Source organism: Rhipicephalus microplus, chromosome X, assembly GCF_043290135.1.
Source record: "Rhipicephalus microplus isolate Deutch F79 chromosome X, USDA_Rmic, whole genome shotgun sequence".
Lineage (NCBI taxonomy): Eukaryota > Metazoa > Arthropoda > Arachnida > Ixodida > Ixodidae > Rhipicephalus > Rhipicephalus microplus.
In genome coordinates, this window is record NC_134710.1 from 168,113,658 (window position 1) to 168,139,855 (window position 26,198).

The 26,198-nt window shown below is 42.6% G+C and overlaps 1 protein-coding gene across 9 annotated transcripts in view; it reads left to right on the forward strand.

Annotated features, from left to right (window-relative positions):
• The window catches only part of CYLD (ubiquitin carboxyl-terminal hydrolase CYLD), a 125,517-nt gene that overhangs the window by 95,677 nt on the left and 3,642 nt on the right, over positions 1 to 26,198 (forward strand). For 8 of the 9 annotated variants that reach the window (XM_075878165.1, XM_037428536.2, XM_037428537.2 and 5 more), the window contains 3 exons: positions 6,203 to 6,311; positions 14,361 to 14,473; positions 21,460 to 21,667. In XM_075878165.1, coding sequence (XP_075734280.1) covers positions 6,203 to 6,311; positions 14,361 to 14,473; positions 21,460 to 21,667 — 430 coding nt within the window. Of the gene's footprint in view, positions 1 to 6,202; positions 6,312 to 14,360; positions 14,474 to 21,459; positions 21,668 to 26,198 lie in introns of those variants that run through there. The other variant, XM_075878163.1, reaches the window with a different exon arrangement.

Sequence of the window (26,198 nt, forward strand, 5' to 3'; positions counted from 1 at the left end):
AATGAGATTATCGACTGGCACGTTCTCTTTATATTACACGTTTCCTTTCTTGCTTTCTAAGGATATTTGTGTGACATGTAAAAAGTAGCAAAAAGTTGGATTGGAGGTTTTTAATGATGGCCTACAATTTTCCCTTTGATACTTTTGATATATAGATTATATTGGAGAAGTTAATAATATTTGCTGATTACAGGGCACTTTTCTGAGCTTGTTTGTTCATTACTTGAGGACCATTCGTGGGGTACTGAAAGAATAGGGAAAAAGTGAAGACATGAACTCACATACACAGGTGCCCATGTGTCAATTCATGTTTGCCCGATCTCTGTAGTGCCACACCAATTTTGCTGATCGCATAATTAGGTGAAATTAAAAAGAAATTGTCTTTCTCCGAGCGATGCCGAGCATTCTTAGTTTTCTCCGTTTGCATAGCACTTGCATATTTTTGGTTTTGAAACAACTCACGTGGAACAGCTGGTATAATCAAGTGCCTCTTTCAAACGTAAGCTCTTACACTGAATTCTGCAATAAAAAAAAAATAACAAAAAAACGGTCATGTTGCCTGCTAAAGTATATGCATCAGCTTTATGCAGGAACATTCTTTCAGTCGGGTTGGCAAGAAAACACAAACAGCTGTGCTTTTATGAAAATATTGGCCGTGAGATCGAGCAGAGTCGCTGCCTGGCAGCAGCTGGCTGAAGTGGTGAAGTGTGGATTGCTCCCTGTGTCGTCTGCTGGTGACGTTGCATTTCTATGTGTGCGTACGTCATGCACATTCTCAAAGTGTGGTTTGTTCACACTGCTTCTACGTATAACTGTGCAAGTGTAACTGTATCTATGTATGCCTCAAATGACGTACGAAAGCATTTGCTCTTGCTCGTGTGCTAATGCATTGTAATAAGATCGGCGAGTGCAACTTTCCAGAGTGTTGTTTATTGTCGCCGTACCCTCCATTCACGAGAATAATTTCAGTGTCAGTGCCGCTTTCTGTTTCCAGCACATTGCAAAATGCTCTTGGTTTCCTCCCAAACATGAGGACTATTAAATGGTGTGTGAATGCAGCGTTTTATAGCCACTCGGTTGTAAACAAAAACAAAAAAAACAGGTTCTAGGTCATGCACTCGCGCGCTTTTGTGTTGGTAGGTGTACAACTACGGGACTGTAGTAAAATATTGATCATGCGAAGAGCTTTAGTTGTGTTTATCTGGCCATGGTGCCACTACATAGAAATATTACTATCACATAAACTGTGACACATCGGTATTCAAGCTGTACATAAAGCAGAGTTCCCGTGTGCAACCATGTGCTTAGATTTAAGAACACTTTAAGGAGCCCAGACATTGTAAATTAACTCAGACGGCGTGCCTTATGTATAATGTCATATAATTTTACTGAAAATTTCGTCTTTTTCACATGATCTTCAGTGTTTGTGTGGCATTGTTAGTGACTGACAGAAGGTAGTAATCATTTTTTGTCTGAAAAAAACAACAACAAAAAAACATGCTTTTCCCAATAACCAGGCTTTTGTTGTAGCACTGTCATGCACGTAATCCATCGATGATAGCTTTGTGCTGAACTCTTATATAAGGTTTTTATATTTTTACTGGTGCAAGAACATGTGCATACACGTGCTAAACGCAGTGTGGCGCAAAGCACCGTCAGCCACTAAGCTTTCCTGATTAGACTTGTCGACTGTCCCACATTTCATGGTGAGTGAACAGGTTGAGAGAGAAAAAAAAAATCATATGCGTATAAGGTGCGAATGGTGGTACTGAACTAATCGCACAGATAAGCGGGCTTTTTGGGATATTTTTTTTGTCTTTATTTTTGTAATATGCATATGACAAAGATGTAAATAAGTAGTTTAGTCACGCTACAGCAGTGCGTAGCAGGCAGAACACAAGCTGAGCACATACAAACAACACAGCAAAGGCGTGATGTAGTGCAAAAGCGTGAAAAGAATCACCCAGGGCGAGCATCCCTATGAAAGGCAGAATGCTCTTTACTCATGGTTAATGATAACGTTGCATAGGCTTCGTGCACCGATTCAGTAGAGAACAGCGTAGATATTGCTAGTGAACTGTAGTCAGCGCATTTTATTCACCGACAATCGGCTCAGACCGCATGCAACGAAGTGCCGCTTTGTGTATTTGTATATGCGCTGCCGATCGCCGATCCACACGTGCACGGAAACGGTGCTGCCACCTATAGCTCGATCTCACCCCCAATAGAAGGCCTCTTCCGTGTGCCAATGACTGATTATCTAATTGCAGCAGTGACAGAGCGGAAACACTTTTTTTCTAAATAAGGAATAAATCTGATACTTCATTGTGAAGATGTAAGCATATAAACATCTGATGTCCTGCAAAATTGACTGTTAATTGTGGCCAGGACCTTCGCAGCACCATTCTGTATAAATTTAGTGGTAAAATATTTGCTCTGTAGAGTCTGTACACTCTTTAGCACTCCAGAGTTGGCTGTGCATGAGAAAGAAAAAGTGGAACGAATATTTTAGAAAGACCAAGATATACATAGTGAAGTGCTTAAAGCAGCCAAGTTTTTCCCCCAAAAAAAGGCTCTTATTACCTTCAAGCACAACTAGCCAACCTTGAGAAATAGATTAAGAATAAATTGTGTTCATCATGATGTCTTCCTAACATGACCTAATTTCTGATTAGGTTATTTTCTGCTGCCTATTACTGTGTCATTCAACACAGATACTTAACGTCAGTGAAGCACACTCTGTTGCTGTCATGTACAGGTGCTCACTGAATTACTTGGAATGCCAGAAAGGCAGGTGCTGGCTGGTGGAGTGAGCTGCTGGAAAAAGATAGTGCCATGGTCTGGATGTGGCATCCCTTGCAAGCAAGCCTCGCTCCATATTACATCTAGAATGACATTGCCTTGCGCCAAAGGCTAGTGTTGAATGTGCTAAGAAAGCGCTATTCACAGTTGCACAGAGTAAATAAATAGTCCTGTCAGGATAGGGATGTTAAAAAGATGAATGGCACCAGATGAAACAAAAGATAAAAGGCAACTAAGCTTTTAGGACTCTCGTGCATGCACTTGCATGTTTCAATACACACGTACACACAGAGTGTCACAGACCCCTTCCGCCTGGCACTTCTGTGACACCACAAAGATGCATTCAATGCAAACCTTTTGGCACAAGGTGTAGAATCCAGTTAAGATGCACCAAGCTTGCTTGCGTGCTAGGGAAACTGTGCACGTGCAGATCATAGCTATGTTGTTCAATGGCCGAGCTCTGCCAACAAGTGGCCTCCTGTCTGGCATCCCATGTTTTTTTGTGAGCATCTGTACATAATCGGTTATACACCAGGTGACTTCGTAAACGCTTTCATTGTATATCTCGTGCATACTACTGCTTGACCTAACTATTCTATTGCAAGGGCCTGCGTCAGAGCAGCCCTTGTATACTTGCCATGTCTTGGCATATTGTGATGCTTCCAGTGACTTGTCAGGGATTTCTTGACATCCACCAAATCACCTCCATAAATGCTCTCATTCCTAAATACTGTACTATAATATTTCTACTGCTGCTGCTGTATGATCAGGAAATATGCGAGTATGATTTTACTTTGATTTGCTTATTCATGCATCTTTCAGTGGATAAGTAAACTGTCAGTTTGTGAAAAGACATTTCAAGCAGCCACCATATTGCCACCAATTGCAGACCCACTTCACTATAAAAGTGATTAGGAAATACGCGAGTATAATTTGACTCTTATTTGCTTATTCATGCATATTTCAGTGGATAAGTAAATTGTCAGTTTGTAAAAAGACATTTCAAGCAGCCACCAATGGCAGACATACTCCACTTTAAATGTTCTAAATACAGTTAACTAATCTAAAGAGATTGATCAAAATGCTTCTAAACAAAGTTTGTGTGAATTGCTAAGGCCTATAAGTTTGCATCATGCACGATGAATATTAGAGCTGTGTAAATAGCAATACTTTGGGTGCAAAGCGAATTGAAATATTTTCAACTATTTCTTCAATATTGCTACAATATATTTTTCTAGGATTTTTGCAATATTTTTTTAATAATTTGAAGCAAAATAACAAAGTTTATCGGCATATTCTTGTGACAAAGCAACATGAAAGTGTTTTATCATGCTAGGTTGACGAAGCGCTGGCGGGGTGGTGTTTCGTAGTTGTTGTATAGAGAAAGAGGTAATGCAGAGGCCGAATCATACTTATACACATGATTTAGTGCAACTAAAGTGTTGACAACAACACTTGAGACGTAAGGGCAAAGATGCTATTTCCTCAGCCTCTCCTTTTCTTTCAACTTCTATGGAAGCCCAACTGATGTGGTGGATGAAGGCGTGTTTCCTTGAAGTCCAGAGTTTCAAATCTGCCTCATAGGTGTCAATATATAAAAATATCTAAAATTTTTAATGTTAAAAATCTTTGGCGTTCAATTTTTCGGACTACTCGCTCAAATTTCAGGTCCGAAACAGCCTTAACTGAGCCCCCACCTCTGCCACATCTATCATCTATATGTTAGAACCAGCTTTTTTTGAGTCAATACATTTGGGGCCGTAGCAGAGCCTGAAAGGCAGCGTCGCCTCAATACGAGAGTTATGAGGTGTGCTTTTTAAAATCTGAAGGGGTCACATTCAATTAGACATTGACTATTCTTTTTTGGGAGGTACGAATAGTAAAATTCTAGTGTGAATCGAATCAAATAGCATGGACTGTTTCAAAAATATTTGAAATTTTCAATATTTACACATCCCTAATAAATATATTTAACTGAAAATGCAACTGTGGCTTTTACTGTCTCCACTATTAGCAAGAGAATGTTATAGAAATTGGGGAGAAGACACTGAAAAGAGGTGTTTACTTATTTAAGTCATCAAAGAGGCAACAAAAAGGCAGGCTTTGACTGCCATCGGGCAGCGCTGGATTAAGGTAGAGGAAAAGGGGCCAGTCAATGAGCTGATGCTGAGAGGTAAAGTACAGGGACTCAGAGCTTCACTTCAGAATAGATTCATGGCTCTAACCAAGGAAACAGACAGCATTGATGCAATGAACAATAATCTGACTAATATCATTAAGGAGTGTGCAATGGAAGTTGAGGGGGGAGTACAGTCATTAGGCAGGATACTGGCAAGCTGTCACAGGAGATGAAAAACTTCAACAAGAGACGTCAAACCATAAATGCCTCAAATACAACAGACAGAATAAAACGGGTGGAGCTTTTGAAGTTAATCAATAGGCGCAAGGTAGCCGGCTTAAAAAGATATAACACCTAGAGAATTGAGCATGCTGTAAATAGCAGAAGAATCCTAAAAGCTGTGAAGGCAAAACTGTGCATAGGTAAAAATCAGATCTATGCATTAAGAGACCAGGGAGGCAAGGTGACAACCAATATAGCCTAGATAGTTGAAGTAGTGTAGGAGTTCTACACAGAACTGTACAGCAATTGAGACAACCAGGATGATATCGTAAGAAGCAGTAATAGCCCAGAGAAACCTGACATCCCACCAGTAACGACAGGGTAAGCAAAGAAAGCCCTATCGAGGAAATGCAAAAAGGCAAAGCTGCTGGTGAGGATAAAGTAACATCAGACCCATTGAAAGATGGTGGATAGATTGTGTTAGGTATAACATGTCAGTTACTACTAGTGCATTGTGCTGTGGTTTCTATTGTGCCATTGTCTTGTTCATGTTTTTTTTTTATCATGACTCAAAACAAACTCTTCCAACATTCTAGAGTGCAAAACTCCATGATTACATTAATTGAAAGTGAAAGCCTCTATCGAGTGCTGATGTGGTTCTCTATTCAATCTTAAATTTGGGACGGATTGATAAAAGGAACATACCATTCTGTACGTCAGTGAATAATAATTTATTTATGTTAGAAAACAAGTTAAGAAAGTTTGTTGCCCGAACCCGCAAGTACTATGTATATTTTTTTACTGTTCAGTGAGTGCAACATGTGCACTTCAAAAAATTCACTGTCTTAATAAACAAAACAGTGCCATCATCTCTATAGTAATCTTCATAATCATTAGGGCCCCAAGGCACATTTAGCCCAGACTGCAGAATTTTTTCATCCAGCTCTCCTTTTTGTTGATCTGCAAGGCTTCCTGTTAAAACTTTAGCTCTAGTAAATTATTATTTAATGGTTTTTGGAAAGCTCTTTCGAATCAACTCAACTTATACATTTGCTGCAGGCACCTAAAGCATTGATCATCCAGATGCCTCGCTGTGGGAAGCAGTTTAAGCTGTATGACTACATTGTACCGAGCCTGAAGTTGGACATTACAGATGCCTTGGAAGATTGTAAGTGCATGAAACAGCATAAGGGTTTTGTGCAGTATTGTTTTAGATAGTGACAAAGTTGAATGGGAGTATTCTTCTATTTGTGTTGTATGCTTAGATAAAAAAGTAAAATATTTCCAGAACAGATAGTCGCTAGCACTTATAAAACTCTTGAACCACTACAGGGAAGTAAAACAAAAGTATGTGAATGGCTCAAGTGGCCTGTTTTTCTTTAGGCGCAACTTAATGAAGTCACTAAGTAATGAAGCCAATAAAAGCATAAGGGTCAATATTTGTCATTTTTAAATAAGTGTAATAGTAATTATGTCTTTAAGAGAAATTAATTAAAGCTTAAAAAAAGAAATGCATTGTTGGTGGGCACCAAACATTCCCATCATTGTTCATCAGCTTTAATTTCCATTTGTCATAAGCATTATCTTTATTTCAATATCAATAACACATTAATTGTTGAGGTATAACATCCCACAACCATGATATGATCATGAGAGATGCCATAGGGGAGGGCTCTGAAAATTTTAACCCCCTGGAGTTCTTAGAAGTGCACGGGCTTTGAGCATTCTCAAAGCAAGAAATAGAAGTGCACGGGCTTTGAGCATTCTTGCCACCATCAAAAGCCTTTATTTTAAAGTCACAAGAATTGCTGCCTATGCTTTCTTTGGCTTCATTACCTGTGTATTTCTTACAGAGCAAGAGAATTCATACTTGAAATCTCACTCATCCGTCATTATATGTGCAATATTTGGAAAGTTGAAGAAATAATCTCTATTATGTCATACCTGAGTATCATTGGTATGAAGGGCCAAGGGCAGTATACTAATTTCTTGGTAATGAAGCATTCTAGGGACAGTAAAGTATAAGTTGACTATTAGTGATGCTTGTAAGCTTGCTTTAATACGCATGAGAAATAACTGTTTAAATAATTGCATAGAGAGAAGGAACATGTAAAAGAGAGAAAGAGAGAGATTGTTGTGTTAGGCTAGGGTCAAGTGCATGTTTTAATTGCTGGAGTCATGAATGTTTTTGCCATTAGGACAGAAGTTGCATTTGGATTCTGCGTCAGTTTTAACAATGAACCAAATGTAAATCTGGATGGCAACTTTTCAGGAGATATGGCATGAAAAGCTCAAGACAAACAGGCTTGCTTTTGGGCAAACTTCTCCCTGCAGAACTTAGACAAAGCATTACATTGGCTAAATGAACAAGCACATGTAGTAGTTGTCAAATTGAATGGCAGTGCCTGAATCTTCCATAAGCCATAGGTTCTGTGGTACATCCAAGGAAAAAAAAAAAGAAAGACCTGTCAACTTAAGCATGCCAGAGGCAAAGAATTGGGTTTACACATGGTTGGCTGAGCAGTAACGTCAAGGACAGGCAGCTTTTCTAGGCTTCGCATAGTTAGAACTGTAAAACTCCCACATACTTTGCATTTGTTCCAAGTACCCCTGCAAGGGTCTACAGCTTTTGTGTGTGTGTAGAGTGTTCAAGCATGTGTGCTCTTGAACAAGTCGTCCACAGTGTCATTTATGAAATTATGTTCGGTAATCTTTGATGGCAAATGAATTAGTGCTATCAGCATTATGGTAGGAAGGGCTACTCTAGTTTGCTGTTGTGAGAGAAAAGGATCATGAAATGGAAATGACCATTTGTATAGTTGGGTGAGCATCATGCATTCATGCATGCTGCTACACACAGGCCATGCATGCTGTGTGTGTGTAGCAGCATGCATGAATGTGGAAAAATGTGAGATATGTGGTGAAGTCGTGTAAAGATCTGTGAAATAATGATTAGTTTTTGAAACGACAATGAAATTTAGTGTCAGAACTTGTCTCTTTTTAATTATTAGTGAATGGCCTCTATGCCACCTTTATGTGTGTATTCTGGTAACTTGATGAAGTAAAGTTTACCAATGAGAAACGAATTTTTATATTTTAGGCTAGGAAATGTCTTACGTGCTAGCAGTTCTACTTGCTGAAGGACATTGTGAGGGTTATGTTTTATTACGGTTTTATTAGCTGATGATCTCATAATAGCCACCTGCAGGCCTTAGATACTCGGAAATTTCTGCAGTGTCTGTGAGGATGTTAATTACCGTTCGAGGCATAAGTCATTGAGATTACAGGAAATTGACATTGCTTGGCATTTGGCAATCTCAAATTTTTTTGCTAGCAAACCAGTATCAGTCAGGATTATTAGCTAGTGATTGCAGCTATGGTTAAAAAAATAGAACAAACATGGGTTTTAAAGGATTGACATGTTCATGACCAGATAAAGTTGTACCATTATTAGAAATTTTTACAGCACTGGTTTACTCTGGGTTGACTACTGGCCAGAATTTTTTCATGTTTGATAGTAAGGTACGCAAATACTATAAATGAGAAAACAAATTCTTTCATTGACAGATAGCTAACAAGTAAGTTCTGCTGCATGGTATTTTACCAAGGAGCTTGTACTTGACTTCAGTTTAGCACAACAAAAAATGTGTTACTTTTGTTGTCCAGTTATTTAAAATATGTTGTGAATGATGACTCACTGCAGTCAAGGTGAACTGAAATTGTCCAAATAAACTGCACTAGAAGCTTCTTCAACTTATTGTTGAAGCAACTGGTTTTCTTCAGATTCAGTGTGGAGTCAGATTCAGTGTGTGTATGTTCAATTCATCAGTGATTATTGTGTAACATCCTCTGTTGTATAGACTGACGATTTTCTTATTGGAGTACAGTTAAACCTGCTTATAACGAACCTCCATATAACGAATTCCTCGATATAACGAAGTTTTTCCATTCCCCGCCGTCACTCCATAGAATCGCATGTATTTGCGACCTCTATGAACAAAACAGCGGGAGACAACTTTGATATATCGAATTTGCCCCACGGAAAATCTAGGAATTTCGCTCCGCATTGTGTCATTTTGGTACGAGCATGCATCTTCTGGCTGCCCCTCCGCCGACCAAGCGCAAAGCGGCGACGGGCAGGCGGGCCTACACCCCACGAGCCTGCGTTACCGCCGTTCTCGCCGCAGGGTATGTGCCCCTCCCCCCCCCCCCCCCCCCTGCTAAAAAAAAAAAATACTTTCGCGCGTTGGCAGTGCCATGCTTCTAGGTAGCGTCTCATATGTGGGGCCGCGCTGCATATGAAGGGCGCTTTACCGAATAGTTTTCGCGGCGTATGTGTCCGTGTCGTTCGCTCGTTGTTTTCGACACCGTGCACGCCTACATAGTTTCACTGCGCGCGCATGGTGGGGCCCCCGACGACGTTCAGCTTTGCTTTCTATATATATATGTGTGTGTGCGTGTGTGTGCATGTGTGCATGCGTGTGAATGTGTGCATGTGTGTGTGTGTGTGTGTGTGTGTGTGTATGTGTGTGTGGACAGTCTCAGCAGGTTTTTTGCCGCCGCCGTCATTCAGCGTATATGTATACGTACAGCCGTCAGCACCTTTAACACAAACACTTTGATGCGTGGCCAAGGCTAGTTTCAGTGATGCCAGTCGCGAAGTGCTGGGCGCTTTTGCCGAGATAATACCTCGGTAGGCATGAATAGAATATCAGCATGTGTGGTTAGCATCTTGGCAACAGAACCGAAACGTACATGGTGTCAGCGTCAAACTGCTGCAAGACACGCGGCGGAGTGTTCGGCTGCATCTATGTATATGAAAACTCATGAAAAAAAAGCCCACCCGCGCTAGGCGCTTAGCTCGTCATGGTGCGCCGACACTTATCTCCCACGCATACTTTGCCCCACAAATGGGGGGTGGGGGTAGATGCGTGTGCGTTGTCCTTCGGTGGGGGGAATCGCACGTGTTCGACTTTGACCGGAACGATTGCGTTTAGTTGCCGGGTGCTCAAAGATCACTTCGCTCGCTGGACAGGCGTCGTTTGCGAAAAGAGTGCGCGTTTTAAATTCAGCGAAGTAACAACTGAGGCACCTAGCTGTTAGTTCGCACTCATTACGTTTCGTGCCTCGTTTTTGTTTAAACAGCGCGTTAAGTGCCGAGCGGTAAACGTTGTTAGTTTGCTGTCGTCCTGTGTATGTTGTTTTCGTGCGTCTTTGGGCTTGAGCAGCGCGCTGCACATTTTGATCTGCTTGCCGTTCTAAGTGTTAAATTTCAAGTTGTTGTTATCGCATTCATTGCTTCGCCCTTGCGGCGAAACTGTGACTTTTCTTAATTTTGGATAACCCTGTCTTCACCACCGAGGGGATGCCAGATTAGGCGCTGATGGAAACTCTCCGAGACCACGGTGACGATGGATCTTCGGAGGTCGACTCGTCACGCGCTTCCGTTTTGTGCCACACCGCGAGTTCGCAGGCTGGTAGCTTTCGCGATTAGCCGATTAGTTCTGGCAACACGGTGGCGTGTTCAATGCAATGCAATGATCTAGATAGCGAAAAATTGTAATGTTATAAGAAGTAAGGCTGGCAGCCAACTCTTTTGAATCCGATATTCTGGAACAAAAAAAAACGCTTGTATGAGCATACAACCGCTCCAGGGAAAGGTGCTCTTTTCACACAGTCCCTTCGCGTTGAGACCGCATTGATACTCGCCGAGATATCAAGCACGCCAGCGATCGCGACCGCCCTTAATATCCAAGTTCATTATTGCTACTCAAGCGATCCCCCCTCCCCGCATTGTTTCATGCTCGTTCAAGACGGGTGGTTCACTTTCTGTTTGAGCATTCGACAGCAGTTGCAACAACATGCGGGAGATGTTATGCACTTTTCAGGAGATAGGGACGTACCCACTCATTTGATCTCTGCTTCAGCAGCGCTTACGCGCTTTCACCCACCCCTGAAAGTTAAGATGCGCCGGGGCATATGTATTATCAATTTGGACTTCTTACGGAACATGGTGGTGACGGCAAAAACCCGTCGCGAGTGTCCATATAATTGGCATCGGAATAATAACGCAGCTTTTTACTGTAAAATATGTGGTCTAGGTTAGCTTTGCCTTCAGTCCCCCTTTTGTTTAATTTGTGCGTTTGTTTTCTAAATTTTGTGCCAAACCTGGATATAACGAAAACCTCTTCATAACAAATTTTTCAGAAAATTTATCAGTTTTGTTATATTCAGGTTTAACTGTAGTACATTTGAGGAGAAAGATCAATCAGGTTATGGTCACTTGTTCTGAACAGGTAGCTAATGAGACACTCTTACAGGATGGCTTGTTAATGTGAGGTGCTCGCAGTGTCATGGGTTACAAATGGTATCTTGTTTGTGTGTCTGTAAAAGGTTTAAGCTAAAGCAAGGGTTTAAATAATCTAAACCTTTTGTATAACTTTGCACCTATGCGAGGGCATGTGTATTAGTGAACACGTGGACTGCTGAGATAAGGTTAAGGATGTTGTAGGTAGCCGACAGATCCAGCCTTGCATAATTTGCAGGCAATTGCTCCACCCGGTTTCCTCTTTGCTAATTGTAGCTAATGTACTTTGTTTGTTTTTTAACTAAGCACGAGCAGGCTCTTAAAATAAAAATCATGCATAGCGTAACGTAAGCCTGCATAAGGCGGCGGCCTCTGTGCTAAAGAACAAAATAAATAACAAAAACAAACATACAAATAACAAAAAAGGAGCATGCACACATTTGGGCACTTTTTGTTCATTAGTTCATGGTGTTGCAAAGAACATGAAGCAAATCTGGATTACTGTTGGGAGGACAACAACAGACTGAGTAGTACCAGCTACAGTTTAGCACAATTGGTAAACTATACAATTTGTCGGTTAATAGCTGTATTAATTGATGGAATTTCGGGGCATATTAGCTTTTTTTTTTTTCACTGTAATACAGTTGAAGCTCTGTTTAAAAAGTTGATGACCTTGCTCAAATTATTTCATTACATCAGGAACTTTTGAAAATTGGGATAGGAATGGGATAGGAATAGTAAATTGGAATTGAATAGGGATAGGAATAGTAAAATTCTAACATAGCATAACCCAAAAGCTACTAAACTGCTGCGCACATGAAAAGTCCCCGAGGCTGCCCCAGACATGGAGCCTCACGTGTCCGGGTGAGGCAAACAATACACAGAAGCGGTCAAATTAAAAGGACACTAAAGAGAAACAATGACTTAGTTTAAATTGAGGGAGTGCACTCTGAGAGCTCTAATGCCATCTGTTTTACCATCATACGTTTATTACTACCAGAAAAAATTAAGGCAGAAGCTTAATTTTTAAATTGCGTGCCAAAATCTCCGCAGGTGATATAAAAAATTTCAAAATGTGCTTTTCGTATTTTTGTCCTTGAAAGTTTCTCAAACTTCCTACGCTTATTCTATGGGAACCACAAATTACAATGTACTTCATTTTTATCGATTAGAAGCTGTGTAGGACCTAGTTGTCTCCTTCAAAATCTATGACGTCACGGTGTTTGGTGTAGGAATCTCACGGTGGCGTCACCACATGCATTTTCGTTTCACACGGTATCTCGCTTAACAAGCGTCATGTTGCTGTAGATATGCGTTTGCATGATTGTGAAATTGTACTTTACTAATATGCGAAAAATTACTTTGCTCTTTAGTGTCTTAAGGTGCAATTAACAGAAGGAAAATGACAGCAATAATTGTGTGAGCCAGCAGACAAGCAAGAAAGTTGCAAGGAGATTATCTGAGTTGTCTTTCACATAAACCATGAAATAATAAAAGTGACTACCATAGTTGATTGATTTGTAGGGTTTAACCTCCGAAAACCATCATATGATTATGAGAGACGCCATAGTGGAGGGCTCCAGAAATTTCGACCACCTGGGGTTCTTTAACGTCCACCCAAATCTGAGCACACGGGCCTACAACATTTGCGCCTCTATCGGAAATGCAGCCGTCGCAGCCGGGATTTGATCCCGCAACCTGCGGGTCAGAAGCCGAGTACCTTAGGCACTAGACCACCACGGTGGGGCCTGTGACCACCACAGTGTTCATGTGGACGTGTTTATAGTGACAATAAAGCACTGCCACCCCTAGCACTATTCAGTATGTATGAGCACTACAAATGTTTCGTGTATAGGTGTGGCTTCATCCTCGTCAAAGTAAAACTACATTCGTGGCTAGGACGACAAGATATTTTAACTCGACAGTGTTGAAGCGCAAGCTCTAGGGATAATTCGTCTATGCCGAAATTAGATCGCAATTGCCCCATTTTCGCTCATTTATTCCTGGAAAATCCTTGCTAAATCACGTTTGCAACCAAATTAGTTTCATTAATTCGAGGTGATTGCAACTTTGAACCAAATGAATACCTTCGTTGTTGGATGGGTAGCATTGCAAAATATAGTTTCATTAGATTAAGGTTAACTGTGTGGAGACACCACTTTCTTTGGTAACCGGCCTATTTTTACTAAGTTTGGTATATTGCCCAATATTTAGCCGTCAGAGATATGAGTGATTAAGGACATTTTAATTAGTATAAGTCATTCTTTTTGTCAAAGGTCACAACTTCCCACTTTTTACAGTAATTAAAAACAACACTATAAACATCCAAGTGAGCACACAGGTGCTCATTACACACAAATATAAAAAAATGTGTTTGCCTATGGCCAGAAGAAAGAAAATGCTGGCATAAGTTATGTAAGCGGTAACATTTGCTAGTGTGGAAACTATTTTTAGCTTTATGCACTTAGTAGCAGGCTGTGCAGTACTGCCTGTCTGATGTTCTTGTTGTTTTTGTAATCTGCCTTTTTCATTTTCCTCTGCCAATTTGGTGGAGTTTTGTAGAGCCTGAGAACTGGCGTTGGTAGAACATAAGCCCCCAAGACCAGGAGGCGTTTTTTGACTTCCTCATTAGAGGAACGGCGCATGCGCTGTGGCATAATGAAAAAGCCGCATTGTTTTGTTTTTCTCTTTCCTTCTAGTAAATGAACCTTGTCATTTCTCATCTTGTTATTTGGGAGATAGATCATAAATCTGTTATCATAAATCTTATGATTATCAGATATAGAGGCCTGGATGTGATAAGCAGTTTGTATCATGCTGAAAAATGATGCCTCACTGTTAATTGAAGCACTTATTTGATTATCTTTTAGTAACAATCGTCTTGGCTATGTGCAATGGCCTCTTTTGCAGCATACAGGTTTTGCTATGTCTGTGGGAGACAGGCTACACTAGAGTGTTGGGAATGCTTTCGACCAGATGTGGGCCTTGAATGTACCAGTTACTGTGATAGCTGCAGCAAAACGGTAAGTGCACATTAGACCCGTAAAGGGGCACAAAAAAATTTAATATTTATACCTAATTGATTTGCTTTGTATGCTTTGCACACTGCTTTGTATGTTTGCTTTGCACACTGCTTTGTATGTTGTGTATAAATGCATCTCTCTGGAAATAGAGGGTGAAGAATGCCCATTTGTGCTTGCTATGTTGCTATAGAACACGTCACAAGCAAAGCGATGCGGGAATTGATGTTTTTAAAGCGGGCTTTGCAATACTCGACTAGAGAAGCTAAACTCTTGGTATATGCGATGGTTATACTCTTAGAATATGCGACTGTGGCATGGTTTTCGTCGACCCAAAACCACAAAGCACACTGCTTTGTATGTTGTGTATAAATGCATCTCTCTGGAAATAGAGGGTGAAGAATGCCCATTTGTGCTTGCTATGTTGCTATAGAACACGTGACAAGCAAAGCGATGCGGGAATTGATGTTTTTAAAGCGGGCTTTGCAATACTCGACTAGAGAAGCTAAACTCTTGGTATATGCGATGGTTATACTCTTAGAATATGCGACTGTGGCATGGTTTTCGTCGACCCAAAACCACAAAGCCGCTATCGAGGCTGTCCAGTGCAAAATCTGCATGTTTTATCTGTTACGGATATAGGCGCAATGACTCACCTTCGTAAATGCTGACAGAGATTGGCCTTCACACGCTAGCTAGTCGTGCAATGCTATCCTGACTCAAATTTATGTACCTCATCCTACAGAACAAGCTTAAAATAGATTGGAACACATATATTTCCCTCAACACTTATAGAGAAACTCGTCAAAAGCATCACCTTACACTCTAAGAATACTTATGTGCCAACAATGCCTTTAGTTTTTTGTTTTTCCCCGGGCACTGCTTGAGTGGAATGCTTTACCCGAGACGGTGGTTGCGCAGCCCACTGTCAACAAATTTGTCGAACTTCCTGGCTTGACCATTCTGTCAGCTACAAGATAGCAACGCTATCAGGATTGTACTGTTCATTGTCTGTCCTCTTTACGAGTACATATACTGATCTTTGGGATCCGATATGGTAGAAGTCGTTCTAATTTTGTATCTTGGCATGCTTTCCTTTCTCTATTCGTGTTATATCTTCTTTATTTTCTACACATGTAACTGAAACATGTGTACTCTTTATTAACGAAGGTCCATTGTTGTTATAATTCTGTATCATGACTTTTCTTTACTATTGTATAATTGTGTATTATCCAATCTTTACATTTGTTATATTGTGTGAATATATAATATTTGTAAACACTTATACCCACTCCTGTAAAAATCCCTGATGGGATTGACAGTACAGTCGACTCTCGTTAATACGAAGTTCACGGGGATCGCGAAAAACTTCGACATAAGCGGAATTCCAATTAACCACAATGAACGAAAAATACATTTATTTCAAAGCAGTTTATGAGAACAAATCTGTAATTGCCGTTTGCTTCTGTTTGCTGAATCTTGCAGCAGAAAGCAAGTCCTGCAGGCTGTATATGTGCCCGAGTGCTTTCTCGGCGTTGCTCCCAGCAGTGAAAAACTGCTGCGCGAGGGCAAGGCCTGCGGCTACAGCAGCAGCCCGCGATAGTGGCTCACTTGCGGCGGCGTCGTCATCAACCTCAGTTTCGTGACTAGGCTCGCTGGGCCGAACCATCTCCACGATCTCACCATCCGACAGTGCACCGCACGTTTCTACCGAACTGTCAGTGGCAATGTACTCCTCGAAAGGAACGTCACCGAGAGCTGGCAGGAGACCATCAACGTCAAGCTCACTTGTGTCTTCTTCCCCCACTGTACAAGACGCGTCATCATCTGCACCACTTGGAATGAAGCTGCACGCCCTAAAGCAGTTCACAATGGTTTCATCCTTTACGCGACCCCACGCTCGCGCCAGCATATATATACTGAGAAGGCTCACCTGGTACTGACTTGCATTGTCCATACACAACAGCATCCGCTCAAGAAGATGCTTCCTGTACAGTACTTTCACGTTTTTGATGATCCCCTGGTCCAGTGGTTGTAACACCGATGTAGTGTTCGCTGGCAGGTAGGCGACACGTATTGCACTCAAGAGCGGCACATTCATGTGTGCACTGCATTGGTTCACAAGGAGCAATACATTGCGTTTGGATAACGCAAACTTGCAATCCAATTTTGTTAGCCAATTCTTGAATAGGTCTGCGGTCATCCACGCTTTCCTGTTAGACGCGTAGTCGACAGGAAGCGTTTTCACGCCCTTGAAACATCTAGGCTTAGCAGCTTTGCCTATCATGAGCAGGCGACATCGCTCAGTGCCCGTCATGTTCGCCGCTATCAGCACCAACACTCTTTTTTTGCTACGCATCCCTCCAGCACAGTCATCGTCCTTAAAAGTCAGCGTCTTCTCAGGCAACATTTTGTAAAAAAGTGCTGTCTCGTCGGCATTTAAGATATCTTCCGGCTGATATACTCCCAAGTATTTGCGAAGCTGATTTTCCCTCCATGTATCACATGTTTCAGCATTGACGGCAGCCTTTTCCCCGTTAACGCTTTTAAACACCATATCGTGGTGCTGCTTGAACCGTGTGAGCCACCCATCGGACGAAGCAAAGTTCTCGGTGCCTAGCATAATCGCAAGCGATGACGCTTTCGCTGCAACGATATCGCCGCTGAGAGGAAGTCTGTTGCTTAGAGCCTCCCGAATCCAGATGACCAGTGCTTGCTCTAACTCCGGGTGGGCGCCGGTGCGCATTCTCTTGCGAGACATCTTGAACTGGGTCATTTTCGAATGTGTCCAGTACCGAGCGCTTGTTCTTCAGGATGTTAGACAGGGTATTAGGCTTGATGCCGTATTTCTCTGCAATATCTTGCTTGGCGGTGCCTCCTTGTTCAACTTCTTTCAAAATTTTGACTTTCGTCGCCAAGTCAAGCGTCTGAGAAGGCCCGCGAGCTGCCATAGTAAATGCACGTGGAGCTTCGTCGCACGTGAAAACGCTGAGTCCGCACACGACCGTAACGAGATCAACAATGAGGCCCGGAACCGGAACCGCCGGAGCAGCCGCTTAGTGATCTGGGGTGCTGCATGCAACTGCGATGCCATCAGCTGACGCTTTGAGCTGCGGCGCTGGGGTCAACTGCGATGCCCTTGGGTGCTGGTCGGACACGCATTGTTGTTTAGCACTTCGAAAATAGGAAATTTAACAAACATTACAATTTCCTCCGGGAATTCGATTGAAAATAAATTCGAATTAACCAAAATTTCAGACCTCTAGCTTCCAATTACCGAGAATTTCTTCCTGTTGAACTGCATGCAAAACTGACGGGACCCCCACTCCACTTCCAATTAATCGATAATTCTAATTAAGGGACTTCGAATTATCGAGAGTCGACTGTATTACTAAATAAATAAAAAATAAATTATTGAGAACTTACAAACAATGATGCCAAAGAAAGTACTATAAGGTATGTCATTAGAAGTAATTGTAATAAAATATGAAGAAAGAAAAATTGATGAAAGAATAACCTTTTCATTCACTTTTCTTCACAACTATGTTACGATTGCTTCTAACAACATCCACTATAGAGTCAAGTCTACTTGTAACAATACCGTTTATTACAATATATTGGATATAACAATGAACAATGACAAGCACCATCCACCTTTGTATGTTTCTTATGGTAAAATGAAGCACTTTATACGATGATCCAGTGCCGCGATATTGGATATAGCTATTGAATCTAGGTAGAGTGCTCGCTGAAAATAGGTCTCCGCACCAGCTGCGCCGTGCTGCGGACAGCGGTGAGAGCAACAACTATGACGACACAGTTGGGCAGCCTACACAGGCACTGTCATCGCAGGAGGCCAAGCAGATGATACAGTCTCTCTGGGACATTGTTTTCGAGAAGAACCTCTTGCTCACCTATGTAGAGCAAGTAGATGCTCTTGAGAAAGATGTGCGCCAGCTATGCATGCAGCAATCAAAGCTGACAGACTATGCCTTTTCTGCAAACAAGTAGTACATAGTTGCACTGCCTTGCTTGCATGCAGAATAAATGTTTTCATCTCTTTTTTGCTTTTTTTTTTGTCAATCCTCTTGACAATTATCGGTAAAAGTGATGGGATTTTCTTGACACTTTGATATTGTGATTAGTGATCTGCACAGCTGTACTTTTCTTGGGATCATTGTCTGTAAGCTTTCATTATTATTGGGTCTAACAAAGGAGATGAGTCCTTAAATTTATACTTCTTTGCTGTATTATAAGGGACATAAAAATAAAAGGCAATTGTGAGCAAGGTATTGTTGATATTTATGTAAGCAGGCACGACCAGGACAGCGGGCACTTTTGGCTTGTGTTGACGTCATAGTGTTGCCTTAGCCAACCAGCCAACAGCACCAATAATGTTGAACACAAAAAAAAAAGGAGACAGCCATGCATGAAGCGTAGACTTCCAATTTCTGCAGATTCTAGTGCTGCAATTGCCTAGGAGCGTGCTAATACTATGTGGTTAAGGCATGTCTTGTATAAAGTTGTTGATCACAGTGGCAGCTAGTTTGTTCTTCTACCATTACCAAAAATAGTGCAACGATAACATAAGAACAGACATGCCCAAGCGTTGTCTATATCTGTTTGTTTTTTTCATGCTGTTTCAAGTAATGAAACCATGTGAGCAAGCTCAAGCCCAGACCCTTTATTGTTTTTTGTTCTTTTATACTTGTTGAAGTCTCACATATATTGAAAAGTATACTTTCATGTATGAAACATAAATGCTTAGTCAACAAAATATGAATGTATGTACCAGTCATGTGTATGTTATTGATTAATGGCTTGGGGTGCATTCTAATGCAGTTGCCAGCTGTTTCGTCTTGTGTGTTTTGTGCATCAGTCATTAACCTTGGCTGCATAGTGCATTAGCAGTATAGTAGGTACATATACTAAAGAGTATGTAAAATATTGATTTGATTAATTGATTTGTGGGGTTTAATGTCCTAAAGCCACGCTATGATTATGATAGACGCCGTAGTGGAGGGCTCCGGAAATTTCGACCACCTGGGGTTCTTTAACGTGCACCCAAATCTGAGCACACGGGCCTACAGCATTCCTGCCTCCATCGTAAATGCAGCCGCCACAGCTGGGATTCGATCCTGCGACCTGGGGGTCAGCAGCCAAGTACCTTAGCCACTGGACCACCACGGTGGGGCATATGTAAAATGTTAAAATTTGACTTAGTTTTCTTTTCGATGGAGGCTAAAATGCTTGAGGTCTGTTTGCTTAGATATAGGTACATGTTAGAGAAACCCAGGTGGTCAACATTTCCAGAGCCTTTGAAAAAAAATACTGCTTTGTGTTCCTTTCATCATTCTTAGTGTATTGAAAGCTGCAGTTATTCCAGAGTGAGAGCAGTGGAATAACTGCAGACTGCTTCCTGCAATTATAGACTGCTTCCTTATTTTTTTAGATACACAAGCCAGCCACAGTTAGTTACAAGTATTACAAGAATGTCTGGAGAGAAATTCACATGGGAAAATGTTTATGCAGTAATGCACTCGTATGACATAATGTTGTAACTTCAGCAAAATAATTTACCCTAAAATGGGGTTACTTTGTAACATATTTTGCACGTTTTATCTCTTGCTGGAGAATTATTAACGTAAAGGTGAACATTATATCATTGCTAAAACCTTCCCTCGTGCGATGGAATGTTCTACATATCCACACATTTAATACAAACGGCTATATTCAGGTTAGAAGCTGTCACAATGTTGCCCAATCGTGTGGAGCAACTTTGTGGCAACGTTGTTTTTGGCGGAATATGATTGGGAAAAAAGGGGTGGCACATAGTTACCCTAATAAAACTTTATTTGAGTTATCTAGAACTGTTTTCTGCTCTAACAATGTTACAATTGTATGAAAACTGATTCATACATGTACCTCCTCAATAAGGATCTTTTACCTCAAGGATGCCCCATTTGCCTACTGGCCTAGGTGATTCCATTGTCTACAGACTTTCTTCTTTCGAGAACAAGATTGCGTATTTGAGGTCCAGCCATATTCAACTCTTGTGGGTCTTCTCCTTAGTGTTGACAATATACCCCTGAGGTTTGACTGCCGTAACTCTACCTGGGTAATGTTGTCGTTCAAAGTTTACCATGACACAGTCCTCCTTCTTGAAGATTTTTGCGGAACCTGCACCATGGACCCTCAGGATGCTGCTAGTATTTAGTGTCACGGAAGTGGTAGTAGTGTCTGTTTCAGATAGGTTGGCGAGAATTCCGGAGAGTACCTCGGAATGACTTGTATCTCCTTCTGACCATCTTTTGTTGTAGCCATGCTGACCATCTGAGGACGATTTGCTGTCACAGCTTTCTTCTGCACTGTTTTCCTCAAAAAGAGACCTCTTCCTAGGTCATCTAGCTCGGATACTGGGGGAAGAACTGCAATTTTAGGGGTAACTTTGGGACAGTTGGCCTGTCACAAGGTTACCCCTTGAAGTATCAACATTTCAGTTTCCTTTTTATAACTTTAAACAGACATGAAATGATTAAATTTATATTGCAGTTTATTTTAGCCTACATAATAACAATCACAAGTAAATACCAGTTTTCGCTGTTTTTGTCATGGGGACGGGTCGTGCACACAAAGTTTACAGTGCTTCAAGAATGCGTGCCAAAACAGCATTCATGTCAGCATCTAGAGTGGCTATGGAGGATGGGAACTTTGGCTGGCTGATGCTAGGTCACTTGGCATGTCAGATGAGCTTTTTGAGTGGTATATTACTTTCGGGCGACGTCTATTCGTGGCGGGATATCTAAAATACAGAAACCTGAGCGTGGGTCACCAAGTAACCCCTGATGTCACAAAGTACCTCATTTTACGGTTGTGAATATCTGCTCAAGGTGATACTGTTCTGAAAAAACCTCAAAAATTCAGAAAAATTTTAAAAGATTTTTCCCTAGAAAGTGCACTGATCCATCTATTTTCCTGCTTGTTTACAGGTTCATCAACATAAAGACAGAACAGACCATAAGCAGGAGCCATTGTTGATTAAAGATTCTTTTAGAAAGGATGCACCGCTTCGCAGAGAAGTTATGGACCTGTTTGCAGTTGTCTGCATTGAAACAAGCCACTATGTCTGCTTTGTGAAGTGTCCTGTAAAAAACAAACACACCTGGTGCTTCTTCGACAGCATGGCTGACCGTGAAGGTTAGTGTGCTTAAAGTTATCTGAATTCTGCTTGCTGATTTTGTGCCAGTGTCTGGCTGCCTATATGAACAAAGATGCCTGTTACATACCTACCAAGTCTCCCAGAATGTCCGGGAGACTCCCGGATTTTGACAGTTTCTTCCGTTTGTAAGGTTCTCATAAAAAATCTCCCGGAAATATAAATTTCTGCGTGTGATCTGGCCGCATGGACAGAAATGCAGGTCAGTCCACTCCAAGCTTTTTGTGTACCTACCGCATTTTATTGTAAAGAAGTTTAGGAAGTGTTCATTTAAACGTACAGTAGTCTCGTGGCAGATACGAATTCATAAAGTTCCCCAGCCAAATTTCACTGTGTCCATTGGGCCAAGATTCAAATGTTCCGAACACTTTTCCTAACCGCGGCGTGTGATACGAACTTTAGTTCCAAAACGATTGAACGAAGGCTGATTGAGAGCAGCGTGCTCGAAGCTTCAGAAGTATGCGCACAACCAGCGCACGCACTTCCTTCTACAGTACGCGTGGTTGTTGCCACAACCACTGTGGAGGAAACCGCGGTCGTTCTTTACATGGTTATGTATGGTGACAACGCTCTGAAAGTGTGGCCGTGTCCAATGCTCGACCAGTCAAAGCAACGCTGCTTTCCACAAACTTGTGGACAATACCACGGCAGATGTGATCATAGATAGCATAAAAAAACTTAGTTTTGAAGGCACGTGCGCAGCCAGTGTACGGGGATCGAAAACGGAACTATAGTTTGCCGCAACCGCCGTGCACAAAAACGCGGTTGCGGCAACGCGATAGCGATCTACGAGCTCCAAGAGCACGTGGCTAATGCAGCAGCAGATTAAGGGCAATAAAGACAAAAAAAAAAGGCTAGAAGCGTTTTGGCGTTCCTCTCCAAAAAATCAGGTAGTGAGCTTTGGCCTGCACTTTCGCGGTAGCCAGCTACACCGGTCCGGTTCGTTTACATGTGTGCCAGGAAGACATTCGCAAGTGTTTTTGACGGAACTACATTTTGCTAGTTGTTTTGATGATGCAAAATTTCGGAAGTATTTGCGCTCCCCTTTTGAGAGACTCACCTTAGTGGGAAACCTACCTTGTGAGTTCGGCCACTCCAAGCCATCATAAGACCTCGATGCTGATGTTGGCACGTGCAATTAGAACCCTACCCCCCCCCCCTCCTCCTCTTTTTTTTCCGTGGTGTTTTTTTTTTTTTTTGTTCTGGTGCCCGAAAAAACGGTAAAAAATAATTCACCTTGTCGACCCCCCCCCCCCCCCCCCTTTCCTGCTGAAATTCAGAATCCTTCAACTTGGCAGGTATGCTGTTTGCGGTTAGGAAAAGGGCACAGAACATGTCTGTGTACATTGCAAGGTATATGATTTTTTTGTTTTTATTCTTTGTAGAAACTGAACATCCGATGTGTGCTGAGCATGTACAGTGCTCATAGAATGAAATGCTACATAAAAACATTTATTGTCACATTTTTATGAATCGGGCCACTCAATGTGATGTTGCTGGTGTGAGTCGAATTTAGCCCAATATGACACAAATTGAAGACTGTGTAAACAAAAAAGCATGCTGTGCTATGGAAGGAATGAAGTGCCAGTGTTCATGAACATGTGGAGCGACACAGACAAGCGCCTATACTTCTTGTGTTTGTCTTGGTGGTGCTTTGTTCCTTCTGTAACATGTCCCAACAAGCCTAGCAAAAGGTTCTGCATAAAAGGACAACGTTGCTGATATGCTCAAACGAGATGTTATCCGGCCTTCGTCCAGCTCGTGGTCATCACCTGCGGTGCTAGTCCGAAAGAAGGATGGTTCGGTGCGATTCTGCGTCGATTATCGAGCACTTAATAAGATCATGCACAAAGACGTCTACCTGATGCCACGAGTCGACGACGCACTTGACTCTCTGCAAGGTGCTGAATTTTTCTCCAGCCTCGATTTACGGTCTGGTTATTGGCAAATACCTATGCACGAAGCGGACAAAGAAAAAACTGCCTTTGCAACACCAGACGGGCTGTACGAATTCAACGTCATGCCTTTCGGTTTATGTAACGCTCCTGCCACGTTTGAACGCATGATGGACACAGTTCTACGCGGCCTAAAATGGAAAACATGTCTCTGTTGTCTAGATGACATCGTCATTTTCTTCTCTTCTTTTCGTCAGCATCTTGATCGTTTGGACGAAGTTTTGACGTGTATTTCTAGTGCTGGACTTTAGCTAAACACAAAAAAATGCCATTTCCCCCAACAAGAACATCAAGGTGTTGGGCCACCTAGTCAGCAAAGAGGGCGTTCGTCCGGATCCTGACAAGCTTGCTGCCGTGATACGCTTCCCTCGGCCAGAAAATCAGAAACACCTACGAAGTTTCCTGGGCCTGGCATTCTACTTCCGCCGCTTCATTAGTCATTTCGCTGCCATCGCGTCGCCACTGCACAAGCTGCTGACATGCGGATCAACTTTAGCTTGGAACGACGACTGCGAGCGTGCCTTTCAAGCACTCAAAAATTCTTTAACGTCTGACCCTGTTCTGTGCCATTTCGACGAGAACGCACCTACATGTCTGCACACCGACGCGAGCGGCCATGGCATTGGTGCAGTTCTTCTACAGCGGAATGCCACTTCATGGGAAAGAGTTATAGCGTATGCTAGTCGTGCTCTTACGGCTGCTGAACAGAACTACTCCATAACTGAGCAGGAGTGCCTCGCTGTCGTTTGGGCCATACAAAAATTTCGACCGTATCTTTACGGACGCCACTTCACAGTGATTACAGACCACCACACCTTGTGCTAGCTATCGACACTGAGAAACTTGTCTGGTCGCCTCGGTTGTTGGGTGCTCCGCCTGCAAGAGTACGATTTTGACGTCATCTATAAGTCTGGCAAAAGACACCAAGATGCAGATTCTCTCTCTCGCTGCCCCCTTCCACTGTGATCATCAAGCTGTCATCATCAAGCTGTCATCATCAGCTGATTGCTCGTCTGGTGGGCAAGGCACTGCGTCACCCCTCACATTATCACACCTTGCGGTTATCGAAACGCCGGCTTCAAATCACTACACCGAGTTCGCCACACGCCAGCGTGATGATCCATATTGCAATCGCATCATCCAACGCCTAAATGGCATATCACCTACTCCTAATTCTCGATTGCGCCGACAACTACGGCAATTTAAGCTCGATAACAATCTGCTCCATCGTTGCGTTTACACTACTGATGGACACCGCTGGGTTCCAGTACTTCCGCGTTCTCTACGTCAAGTCCTCGAAGCCTTTCACGACGACCCATGTGCAGGCCACTTGGGATTTCACAAAACACAAAGCCGCATCAGAAACTGTTTTTTCTGGCCGGGCATCTCTACCTTTGTGACCAAGTACGTTGCATCTTGCCATCTGTGTCAATGGCGGAAGCGACCAACTTCGTCTCCTGCTGGCCTTCTGCAACCTATCCTGTGTCCCGAGACTCCTTTTGCCATCGTTGGCATAGACCTACTCGGACCTCTCCCCATCACGCCAGCAGGTAATCGTTGGATTGTGACTGCTGTCGACCACCTGATAAGGTACGCAGAGACTGCTGCACTACGCACAAGTTCTGCTTCAGACGTCGCAGACTTCTTTTTCAATGCCATTGTATTGCGTCACGGTGCACCTCGCGTTCTCCTGAGTGATGGCGGCAAGACGTTCCTGTCCACCATATTCGAAACCCTGCTCACAACCTGTGGCACAGTGCATAAGACGACGTCAGCCTACCACCCCCAAACTAATGGGCTGACAGAGAGATTTCATCGGACACTAACAGACATGCTGTCGATGTACATCGCACCAAACCACGACAACTGGGATACCATTTTGCCTTTTGTGATGTTTGCCCATAACACCGCTGTTCAAAGAACTATTGGCTACTCACCTTTCTACCTCGTGTACGGCCGTTCACCGACATTCACTATCGACGTCTTTTTCCTAAATGTGCCAACCGACGCCTCGGCAACCGTATCAGAGCAGTTCATCACAAGGCTCGAAGAATGGCGGCGACGGGCTCGCCTTAATACAGAAGCCAATCAGCAAGACCGCAAACAACGCTACGACAGCTCTCATCGCGACGTCTCCTTCAGTCCGGGGGATGAAGTGTTGCTTTGGACGCCCATTCGTACTCCAGGTTTGCGTGACAAGTTTCAGTCACGCTTCATTGGGCCCTATACAATTAATGAACAAACGTCCCCAGTGAACTATCCTGTCACTCCCACCGACCTTTCTTCGGATCGTCGCTGTCGTGGTTCGGAGATTGTCCACGTATCACGTCTGAAGCCATTCGTTCGACGTTCCGTTTCCGTCTAAGACGCGTCCGGGCTGGCCACTCACGCGTGGGGGGAAAATAAGTGTGAGCATAATTCATACGCGTCATCTTATCATATGTACTCGGCTGCTGACCCGCAGAACGCAGGTTCGAATCCCGGCTGCGGTGGCTGCATTTCCGATGGAGGCGGAAATGTCGTAGGCCCGTGTGCTCAGATTTGGGTGCACGTTAAC